Genomic DNA, 11,684 nt, shown 5'->3' on the forward strand with positions numbered 1-11,684 from the left:
TAGGCAAAAAAGTGATTTTAATTGTTCTCATGGAGCCATTCCATTGTACAGTATGTTTTAATCTAGTAAATTTGTTTTCTGCTTCAAGATAGAATCATGGCACTTTCGTCAGTTGGTTTCTGTCGAGTAGTTCATTTAAATTTCTGCAATTAAACCATAGCCTTCCTTGATTTTTTAACATACAGAATTACCAGCTGAAGATAGATCTCTATTAGAAATTTAAGACAAATAAGTTGACTACAGAATGAATTAAAAAAGCTAGTGAGAGTTGTAAATATAAAAATAACCCACCACACACAAAATGATTAAGTATGTAGGCGATTTGTTAATTAGCCTGATATAATCATTCCACATTGTAAACATATATTAGACCATCCCATTGTACTATATAAATGTAAAGAATTATTAATTGTCAGCTAAAAATAAAATAATAAAAACAATTCAGATTATTGCATAGCTAAATGTTAGTTTAGTATACACATATTATTAGCATATGGTGTGGAACAGGGAGTAACTCATGTGCAAAGGTCAGGGGTTAATCTAAGATTGAGAAATAGCCCTGCAGTATGACCTTGCCTGTTGTAGTTACAGCTACCAAGCAGTTACAGCAACCAAGCCCTGGGTTATAAGTGTTCACTGCTGACCAGAAAATCTTCTTCCCCTTGTCCATTTCCCAGACCCCCTTGCACCTGGCAGTGATCACCAAGCAGGAAGAAGTGGTGGAGGATTTGCTGCAGGCCGGAGCTGACCTAAGCCTTCTGGACCGCTTGGGTAACTCTGTTTTGCACCTGGCAGCCAAAGAGGGACACGACAAAATTCTCGGTATCTTGCTCAAGCACAAAAAGGCAGCACTACTCATTGACCGCCCCAATGGGGAAGGTAAGAAGCGAGCAGGCATCATTGGTGTGACCTTCTCTATCCACTTTCTAAACCATAACTAGGTATTTGATAGTGTGTGTTATTGAAATGAGTGGTATTTGATTTACACCCCAAAGCACTTTCCTTAGTCTGCTGGAGTTCATCGTCTATTGTGGGTATTTCTGTTGTTCACCATAGCTAATTTCTTTAAAGATGATTTGCAATAGTTTGTCATTAGGAAGAAAAAGCAGAGGCCTGAGCAAACACTGGTCTTGACGTGTATAAAGCACCATTTATTCGGAGAATGTTTATTCACCCTCATTGTCTCCTGAGAGCATAACAGGAGACTGTGGTTTTCAAGTCAGAACAATAGGCTTATAGTGTTTTTAAAAAACAATCTCGAGTAGAGACTCAGCGAGAAGTGCTGAATCCCGACAGCTTCCCTCCCTATCTATGATCCATGTTTTTTTACCATTTCCTTCAGCATCACCAGGGGCCATCTGTCTGCAGCCTTCCCACCCTGTGACTGTCCCTGTGCTTGGGCCGTAGGTCTGAATGCCATTCACCTAGCCATGATGAGCAACAGCCTGCCGTGTCTGCTGCTGCTGCTGGCCGCCGGAGCGGACGTCAACGCTCAGGAGCAGAAGTCCGGGCGCACAGCGCTGCACCTGGCTGTGGAGCACGACAACATCTCCTTGGCCGGCTGCCTACTGCTGGAGGTGAAGGACGGGCTTATTTGCCTTTGCACTAAATTTCAAACGGGGATTTAGGAAAACCTTTTCAAAGAATGAAGCCAGTAACAGCTCTTCTGCCTAGTCAGTTCTGTTTGTTTAACATGTGTGCAAGGCTTCAGGTAGCACTTATAGGCATTCCCCCCACCACCTTGGCCCAGCATCCCTAATTGGAGATATCTCCGATGACAGAGCCAGCCCAAAGTAACAATAGTAATATGACCCGAGGGGCCATGCAGGCAGGAGGATGTGGGGACAGAAGGGCAAGAGAACCTTCCACTAACCCTTTCCTGTGTGGCCTGGAATTTTTAGGGTGATGCCCACGTGGACAGTACCACCTATGATGGAACGACACCCCTACATATAGCGGCTGGGAGAGGGTCCACCAAGCTGGCAGCTCTTCTCAAAGCAGCAGGTAAGGTGGTCTGGTGGTGAATGATGGAAAACATTATCAGGAATTCAAACTCAGCTTTAGTAGAGCAGCCGTGTCACCTTTTTTAAGCAGCAGACCCACCTCTGGAAAGCATGGATAAATAAAAATTATATGGCAAATCACATTTTAACTGCTGTGAGAGTGCTGTTTGGTCTAGTAATCCTGGGCTTCACTCTGATAGTCATGTTAGTTTCTGCTCTCTGATTCATCTGTTTATTTTGGGGTTTGACTGTTTAGATTGACTCCCATGACAAGATCGTCTTAGAGTTTAATTCCTTGTAGAATTCTGAGCAGTCCCAGTCTCAGATCAGATTGGAAGTCTCCAAAAAAAAAAGGTTATTGATTTATTTCTCTTTTTGTAGGGACAGGGATCATGCTTTTCCCCAGGCTGAAGTACAGTTGGCCAAATCATAGCTCACTGCAGCCTCCAACTCCTGTGCTCAAGTGATCCTTCTGCCTCACCCTCCCAAGTAACTGAGACTACTTGGTTAATTTTTTGTTATTTTTTTTATAGAGACAGCTTCATTGTGCTGCCCAGGCTGGTCTTAAACTCCTAACCTCAAGAAATCCTCCTGCCTTGGCCTAAGAACAATATCATTAGTATAGGAAATAATTTAAAGACTTTCTTTTGAAAGAAAGGTCTCTTAGACATTGAAGTAGTAGGAAAAAGCAAATGGGCCCCATACTGAGTCCTGTTATGCGCAAGGCCCTGACAATTGCTAACATTTATTGACCTAGCTATATACCAGGCACTGTGCTAGGTACACTTTACATGCTCTGTCTCATTTAATCTCTTCTAATCCCAAATAACCCTTTGGAAGAAGTACCATTATTACTGTTCCGATCTCACAGTCAAGGAAACAGACAAGGAGACGACCTGGTCATACTCCAGTGTCCCAGTACGTGGCCGAGCTGTGAATCACACCTTCTGGCAGTCTAAACTTCCAGACCTTGATCTCTCTACCGTGTTTCTCTTCTCTCCTTTGTTCATAGGTTTGCAGATTTTAATCCATTTAATCCTCTAGTCCTGTGAAGTACAAAGTATCATTCCTGTTTATCTTTGAATTTCCAGTGCCTTACATGTTTAGGACCTCAAAAATGCTTAATGAAATCAGTATCTCATACCCTGACATATCTTATTTACTTTGGAGTTTATTTTAAAAAATATTGAAAAGGTAAATGCTTTATAAATTAAAAAAAAAAAACCAGAGCCAATATCATCTTAAAGATCTAGGAACTTTTTCTTTTGGGGCACCACATTTTTCTGGCAAGTAAAATCATATCCCAAACAAGCAGCAGCCTTTTCTCCTTTGTCAAATTGAATTTTTTTATTAAACAAGAGACTCTGATTACAGTGTGAATAAATAGTTTTGGAAGTCACTGGTTGCAATTAAGAAATGCCTTCAGGCAAGAAGCTGTAACCCTTTCAGAAATGCTTTCTCTTGAATTCTCAGAATTCTGTGGAAAAAGTAGCAATTAACAATTTAATGAAGAAACTCAGATGTAAAACCTGTTCTGAGCTCAAAGGCATGAAAAAAGTCACTTGAGGAACAGGTATAGCTAGGCCTCTCCAGTCTTCAATCCTGTAATTTTTTTCATCTTAATTTCTCCACTGTTTTCAAGGTTAGGTTACATTTATTGCCTCATAGATCAGGCCAGGACTGGGATAGTAAAGATTAGTAAATAGCACAGGATTCTTCTTTGGCTGTCCTTAGCACTTTCTTATTATCAAAGTTGGCCCAAATCTAATGTTCTTCCAAAATAGCTTCCTCCTCCCAAAAAGGTGAGCTTACTACTATTCATCAGACATCGACCTAAACGCTCTCATAAAAAGTCTCTAAGCCTTGGGAATAACTCTAACTCAAATCCTAGAGTCAGAACTAGAGTTTGGCTTTTCTTCTTGGAGACTAAAAAACAGACTAGATCTCCCCAGGTTCACTAGCCCCAAATTTTTCAATAGCAGAGGGTTTGTTTGGGGTTTATTTATTTGTTTGTTTGGTTTTTTGATGTTTTGTGTTTAAGGATTAGGGCCCTGGCATTGCTGTACCCAGGAATAAAACTGACCTTGCTGTTACGAAACATCAAGCATCTTTGCTGTTTTAAGCATGCAAGAAAAGAGGCTGAGAAATATGCGTCAGCAGGCATAACTTTAACCATTTAGGGCTTTAATCCTGAGGGCACCCCTCAGCTCTCGAAACTGCTATGCATTAATCCTCAGATTAAAGATGCATCACTCACTTGAGAAATATCCCATAGAGTTGAATGTGAAACTCAGTTTTTGGAGTCTGTTTTCAGTCATATCTTTTGCTCTGTAGGGTTTCATAAGACACTTTTAAGGTCCAAGTAAATTAAAATTTAAAAATGAGTTACCTAGGTATTTCAGTAGAAACATAGTTTATGCATTAAAAATTACCCAGGTGAATGCCTCTAGCAGCTACTGTGCTTTGCCTTTGGAAACCTGTCCCCTGCATGCAGTTGGAAGTTGACAAGCTCTGGGTTTAACTAACCCTGTGTAACCCAACTTCACAGGAGCAGATCCCCTGGTGGAGAACTTTGAGCCTCTCTATGACTTGGATGACTCTGGAGAGGATGAAGGAGTCGTACCTGGCACCACACCCCTCGATATGGCGGCCAGCTGGCAGGTGAGAACTGCTCATTCTGTGCGATGGCTGCTCCTGAGGGAGCTAAAGGTTCAGGGGCGTCGGAACAGATGGGCTTCCTGGTGCTTTATTCCCCCCAAACAGGCCTTTTGTTTTTAAGAAAGTCTGCTTGTCAAGAGTCATATTTATCTTGAAAACCCCTATCCATGAAAGATCTAGGTCAGCTGAGTTCTGAGTGCAAAAGTGTACGCCTAATCAGATCAGAGTCGAGATGTAAGACAGGGGTAAAAACAGAAAATTCACATACAAGTCACTCATTCCAAACTCACACCAGAATTGTTACCATCCTGATTTCTGAAGCTACAGTTATTATTTGCTTAGAACTTAGATAAGTGATTTCTGAATGTAAAAATAAACTAGAAATTCTTCTAATAATTTCAATAAATATAAAGAGTAAATAGATATAAAGCCTTCCTCAAAACTCTTGCCTCTAAAATCTTCTCTGCCTCCTTGCAGCCCATCTGTGCCAACCCGGCAGAGACTCTGTGGTTCCCCTTTACATTAGCACCAGAAGGCCTCACCACAGAGCAAAGATAACCCACTCCACTGACCCCCACACTCCAGCAATAGACTGACTACAGAGAATGCCAGAAAGGCTTCCAAAGCTATGGAAGTTTTTCCTTTTAACTTAAGACATCTCTGGAGTCTGAGTTAAAACTTAAATGGTGCCAGAAGGTTAACACCTTGTGAGCATCTATACATCTCACTTTGAGCAGGCTTATGAGATTCATCCTCAGAACCTTTTACTAGAGAGGAGGGGACATCCAGGGACACAGCTTCACAGCTCTGAGTAAGCTCTCCCCAAGCCCTAGGTCTCTGACCGAGAGATGGCTGACTTGGTGGTCTGGACTGCCTTGTTCCACAGAACAGTATTGACTGTCACTCTACGTGGGTCCTCCTGCCAACCTCAGGCAGTTTCTGCAGAGTGCAAGCTCCCAGCACTAGAACCCACACAGCTATTTCTGCCTCAAAGGGCACCATGTACTTGGGGGATGGTCCTGACTCCTCTTGCCCCTCCTCCGCCTGTAAGGTACTCAGGCTTTCTGAGGGGGGCATGCTGAGTTCTTCATTATAAAGAGGTAGCCTTCCCTAGCACTCCCTCCAGTGTATCATGTTTTCCCATGTGTTCTTCCCAACAGGTATTTGACATATTAAATGGGAAACCATATGAGCCAGAGTTTACATCTGAAGATTTGCTAGCACCAGGTGCGTTGTGGTAGAACCAGGTCTTTTAACCATTATCATCTTCACACTGTGTGTTAAAGGAAGAAAGGGAGAACAAGCATTAACCAGGGTCTACTGGGAGAGGCATGGTTCTTATTTCAGAATCAGAAGATCCTGGAGGGATATAAAGGAGAATATCCAGGTTTGATCTGCGGTAAATACGTACTGTTGTTACTCAGCTGAGCTTCTGCTTTCAAGCAGAGAAGTCAGCTTCCACTGGAAGGTGGAGGACAAGCAAAGTGGCCATGACCGGTCCTCCAGAGCGTCTCTGGTAGATTAAGATGACTCTGTTCTTCCTCCATCGCCTGCAGGAGACATGAAACAGCTGACTGAAGATGCGAAGTTGCAGCTCTACAAGTTGCTAGAAATTCCTGATCCAGACAAAAACTGGGCTACTCTGGCACAGAAGTTAGGACTGGGGATACTTAACAATGCCTTCCGGCTGAGTCCTGTACCTTCTAAAACACTTATGGACAACTATGAGGTAACACATCATCTTATACATTTCACAGTTTTCATTCGACTTCACTCTGTTAATATTACTGGCCCTAAGCTCCCACCTACTATGCACATGTGTGAGCTCAGCCCCTGAGGGAAGCGACCTTAGCAATGCAAACAATGTAACCTAATCATTTATAGCCGCATATTCTTCTGAAATTAAAAGAATTTAAAATCAATAAATTATAAAATAAATGTTCACGAATACGAAATTTAACAGTTAGTGGAGTTGACATAATATAGCATCTGTAAACATTCCATTAAGCATTGATTAACTAGGAAAAAAAAAATCACTGGCCAGAACATAATCTCCTCTGTTCCTTAACTATGAGGAAGAAAACCAATTATTACCCCAAACCTGGGAGGGTTACCCAGGCCACGATGGACGCCAGTTTTCCTGAGAACACTGTTTTCAAATACCTTGAGATTTTCCCTGTCTTCAAATACCTGGAGACTTCCTGTGAAAATGCTACGTATAGGGTCAGGGTTTTCACAGAACTTTAATCCCCCTGAACAAACATGATAGACTATCATCAACATGCCTCTCTCTCTGTCCCCAAGAACATGCCCTGGTCACGTGTCAGGGCACTGAATTCTGTGAGAGAACCGAACTCCTTGTGGAGCTGTTACCTGGTGATGCTCTCCTGAAAATGTCGTGGTTGGCTAGTGTTTTCCAGGGGATTTCAGAGCTTCATGGTACACAGGGAAGCTGTGTAGCCTGCCCCCTGGGCAGTGGTTCACTCCGCAGCACTCTTCCCTCTCCCTCACTCTCTCCCTCCCGCTTTCTCCTCTCTCTGCCCACTTACTATAAGCTGCTGCTTTGTGATTTCCTGACTGGCCTTTGAGGCGAAACAGGAAACTTGATTCTAAGACTGTGTTTTCTTTGTCACACCCTTCCCAGGACCACCCAGCACTCTGTCAGTGGAGGAGGCCCTGTGGGAGAGGGGAGGTGGGGTGCTGGTGTTCACAGCCTGTGTGGGGACTCTGCCCCAGAGCACACTCAGCCTTCATTTCCTCCTCACAGGTCTCTGGTGGGACGGTCAAAGAACTGGTGGAGGCCCTGAGACAGATGGGCTACACGGAGGCCATCGAAGTGATCCAGGCAGCTTCCAGCGCAGTGAAGACCACCTCTCAGGCCCACCTGCTGCCTCTCTCACCTTCTTCCACAAGGCAGCAAATAGGTAAAGAAACAGAAAGATAGAAAAACACTGGAGATACTTTCCTGCTTCCCCCGGCTGGTGTCTTCAGCTCTCTTGGGATAAGGTGTGGCAGTGCCCTTTCCCCATCATCTTCTGAATGGGTTTTCCAGTGTGCCTGTCTAACCCGGGGCTTAACGTCTGTTCTCCTGACACTGCCATTCAGAAGAGGGGGCCATTCCCACGGAAAAGCATGTTGACCCCTGAGTTACTTAAGGAATACTAAATAATGCAGTAAATGCTAGAAACAACATGATGTGGATGGTTAAGGTAAACGTTATTTCTCTCATTTTTTAAATATAAAGAGAGAGAGAGAGAGATACAGAGAAATAAAAAAAACCCAGCCCAAGGTTTGCAGAGTCAGCACCAAACTGATACTGTCCCCTTCCCACTGGGCTGCCCCTCCGTTCCTCCACCTCCTCCCTCCAGCAGGGTCCTTCCTTCGGCCTCCTCACTCGTGCTCATGACACTGACCTTTCCTCCTACCCAGTAAAGGGACCACGTGTCATCCAGAAAACGCATATCCATACAGAATGGCCTGTCGACACAGCCCAGTGATCCTGTACTTCTATAATCTGATCTTCCCACTCTCTGAACAACCATTTCACACCTTCTCTTTTTCTTTCCAAGCCCCCAGCCCGGCTTCCCTGCTCTTACTCAAGCACTGCCCTGGCCTAACAGTCCATGGAAAACACAGAAGGAACTCGAACTCCCCCATCTTTACACCCTCAAGTCCCCCAGCCCACCTGCACTGTGCCCACATTGGCAGCTTTCCATGTGAGCTCTGCTGGGTTCAGTGTCTGTGCCCATGAGGGCAGCAGCCTCTCCCGGAGTCCAGAGTCCCCAGTCGCACCCACTCCCCGCTCACCTTCCTCAAGTTCTTGCTCCATCATCCTTGCCTAAGCAGTCCCCTACCCCGCCCCCTCCCCATGGCTCACCTAGCAAGTATGCTGTAACTTCCTGGTCTTTCAAAACAAAATGAACAGAAAAAGGCCTTGATCTCACATCTCCTTTAGCTCTAGTCCAATTTCTCTGCTCCCCTGAAGAGCAGAGCTTCTCAGAAGAATTTTTTAGAGCTGTTTTTTCCACCTCTTCACCTTTTTTCCTCAACTTGACCCCCTGCACTTGAGTTCCATTCCCCCCACCCCACCAGGTCGGCTCTCATCAGTGACTAACTTCCCTGTTGCCAGATCTAGTCGCCCTCCTTCACCACTTGAGGCCTCGGCTACAGTTGACCCTCCCTGCTATTTCAGCCTGGCTCCCTCTCAGCCATTCTGGAGCACGAGCCACTGGCTGCCTCCTCCACCTCCCCTCCTAGCTGCAGCCCTCCAGGCAGGGAAAGCCCTCCTGACTCCGTGCAGAAGTCTTGGAGCCCCACCCAAACCCCATACTGGCCACACTAGTTAGAGCACAGCTCTCCTCTGGGAGGTGAAGACACAGTGTAAGATTTACCTGAGTCCCTTCTAGTGCTCACATCAGCTCCATCAAGTGTCCTCCCTGATGACCACCCAGGTTGAGTTCACTCCGTGCCCCCCAGCCCCCTCACCTACCCCACCCCCGCCAGACCCACAGGAGCTCCTGATCGTCCTCCTTGATTCTTTTTTGTCAGCCCTCCCTTCAGTCCCTTTTCTGCCCAACAGGCAGTTTGATTCTTCTTAAAAATTAATGAGTTTTTGTTCCTCCTGTGGCCCACTCTAGTTCTTTTATTTATTCAGCAGATCCCCACTGAGTATGCACTGCGTACCCAGCCACATCCCTGCTTTACCCATTCTCTCTTCTAAATGTCACTTTGATGCACTCTGCTCCCACTGCCCTCCCTGTGCTCCCCCAGCACACCAGTCTGAGGGAGCCTCGGGCCTTTGAATCCTCTCATCCCCTTCCCTAGAGAGCTCTTCCCTGGCTGGCTCTTCCTGCCATTCAGTTTCAGCCTGCCAGGGGCCTTCCTAGGGGAGTAAGGGTAGGTGTCACTGTGCACACTTAGAAAGGAAAAACGCGAACACCAGGTAAACCACCCAGATCTCCCGTCTCCTGGTCCCATACTCCTTCTGCACAGATAGCCACAGAAGAAAGTAAATACTTACTTCTTTAAAAGTAAAGGCCAAAGTAAATACATAAGCATTAAACCCTTAATTTGTAGATACTTTTTACGTTACAGCATTATTCCTAGCATATAATAGATACCAAATAAAAATGGGTTAAGTCAGGCAACACCCAGATGATAGCCATGACACTACCACTGAAGTCTTACTATTTTAATATCAGAATCTGATACATAAGAAGGTAGATTTTAATTTCAAGGGTGAAGTTTATTAGACTTCTCCTGTTCTATCTGTACAGGAAATAATTCACACTGGTCAGATCCCTAAGGATACTTCTCAATGAGAAATACTCAACCTAATTTTCCAGTGTGAACTCACTTTCATCAAAATCACATTTTATTTTGGCTACCAAAAATATTTTCAAGGCAATATATACTGTTCAGTAGCACTTGAGGCCCAGAGAGAGATCTCATTTTTAGTTCCTCCTTCAGCTACCAGTTTATTTTGCTTAGGTTCAGCAGTTTCCCCAGTTATAAAATAAGTAATAGAGTGGTTGGAAAAATGTACCTGATTTCTGTGGGGGGGGAAGGTACACTATGAGTCAAGAGAACTCAGACAGGATTCTCATAAACACAAGCTTGCAAGAGAAAAATGTGAAAACATTGGGCTAATTCTGATGTGCTTGCAAGTGTGTGTGTTAGATGGTATCTCCTGCCTCTCACCCCCTTGTGAACCGTCGTGATGGGGGGTAGCGTGGGGGAAATGTGCTGACTTGTGAAGCCAGTGGGCAAGAGCCATCCACAGAGTAGTGCACAAACCTTGTAGAGTTGAGGTTGGAGCCCAGCTGAAGCAAAAGATGCAGGAAAGCCTTGGTCCTTGCCATCTCCCCAGTAAAGTCATGTTTTCTCCCCACAGATGAGCTTCGAGACAACGACAGCGTCTGTGACAGCGGCGTGGAGACATCCTTCCGCAAACTCAGCTTTACGGAGTCTCTGACCAGTGGCAGCCCATTGCTAACTCTTAACAAAATGCCCCATGATTACGGGCAGGAAGGACCTATAGAAGGCAAGATTTAGCCTGCTGGCAATTTCCCACTCTGTGTAAACCAAAGTCCTAAAATTCCACTGCGTTGCCCAAAGGAAGGAAGGTAAAGTGCGTTCAGAGGTGCTCAGAAGAAAAGCAGAATCATTCTTGACTTAATTCAAGGCCTTCTAAACTTGGCTTCCTTTCTTGGCTCATAAATGAATTTTAGCTGGGTTCACTTGCAGCTCGTACCTAGCAATCACAGTGCTCGGCTGAGTGCTGTGTCTGGGGAGGGGTGGCTTACCGAGCTTTGCTGGCTGCTCCCAGATCACAGTCGCTTCTGTTGTGATTGCTGCTGTCCCCTGCTGCCTCCTGCTATCATTAAAAGGTATCACTCTGCCTACTCTCCAGCCATCCAGAACCTTCAAATCAAGAATTAAGAAAAGAGTATTTTAAAATGAGAGTCACTTAGTGTGCAATAAAAAAAAAAAAGACATATTGCTTTTTCAAAGATTGCTATCTCTGTGATTTAAAAAAAGAGAACACACACTTGTCAATATTTAAACATGATTACAATCTGTGCTGAAAATGCTATTTTCTTTCCCCCCTTTTCTGCATTTTGCTATTGTAAATATGTTTTTTAGATCAAAACTTTAAGGGAAAAGATATTGGATTTATAAATGCTATTTTTTATTTTACTTTTATAATAAAAGGAAAAGCAAATTGATGACCTCGCCTTGTTTGAGCCCTGCAAATACGTCTCTAAGGTGATGCTTTGTAATCATGGGATCATTCCGCCGCCTGGTTAATCACATTCACATTTTCATTAGAGTCAGTTTTTTAATCTAGACATGAACCCAAAAAAATCACCTAAAATGAAAGCTTTGGGCTTGTTCAATCCCTGCCCAGCTCATCTCATTTAAACAGCATTATCTCATCTTCTTCTGTCTCATTCCACCCTATACCCCTTCAGCGTCTTCTCCACATCTCTGACACATCCATGTAGCTGAGGGCATTGGACA

The 11,684-nt window shown here is 44.4% G+C and overlaps 1 protein-coding gene across 2 annotated transcripts in view; it reads left to right on the top strand.

Moving 5' to 3' along the window:
- Nucleotides 1–11,396, top strand: part of NFKB1 (nuclear factor kappa B subunit 1) — a 122,417-nt gene extending 111,021 nt beyond the window's left edge. For both annotated transcript variants that reach the window (XM_003796325.3, XM_023517030.1), the window contains exons 17-24: nt 678–879; nt 1,408–1,577; nt 1,902–2,004; nt 4,552–4,664; nt 5,822–5,888; nt 6,218–6,390; nt 7,429–7,585; nt 10,555–11,396. In XM_003796325.3, coding sequence (XP_003796373.2) covers nt 678–879; nt 1,408–1,577; nt 1,902–2,004; nt 4,552–4,664; nt 5,822–5,888; nt 6,218–6,390; nt 7,429–7,585; nt 10,555–10,715 — 1,146 coding nt within the window. In that variant the 3' untranslated portion in view covers nt 10,716–11,396. The remainder of the gene's footprint in view (nt 1–677; nt 880–1,407; nt 1,578–1,901; nt 2,005–4,551; nt 4,665–5,821; nt 5,889–6,217; nt 6,391–7,428; nt 7,586–10,554) is intronic.
- The last annotated feature ends 288 nt before the right edge of the window (nt 11,397–11,684 follow it).

This window comes from Otolemur garnettii, unplaced genomic scaffold (assembly GCF_000181295.1).
Source record: "Otolemur garnettii isolate 467f Iridium unplaced genomic scaffold, OtoGar3 scaffold00103, whole genome shotgun sequence".
In the NCBI taxonomy this organism is placed as follows: Eukaryota; Metazoa; Chordata; class Mammalia; order Primates; family Galagidae; genus Otolemur; species Otolemur garnettii.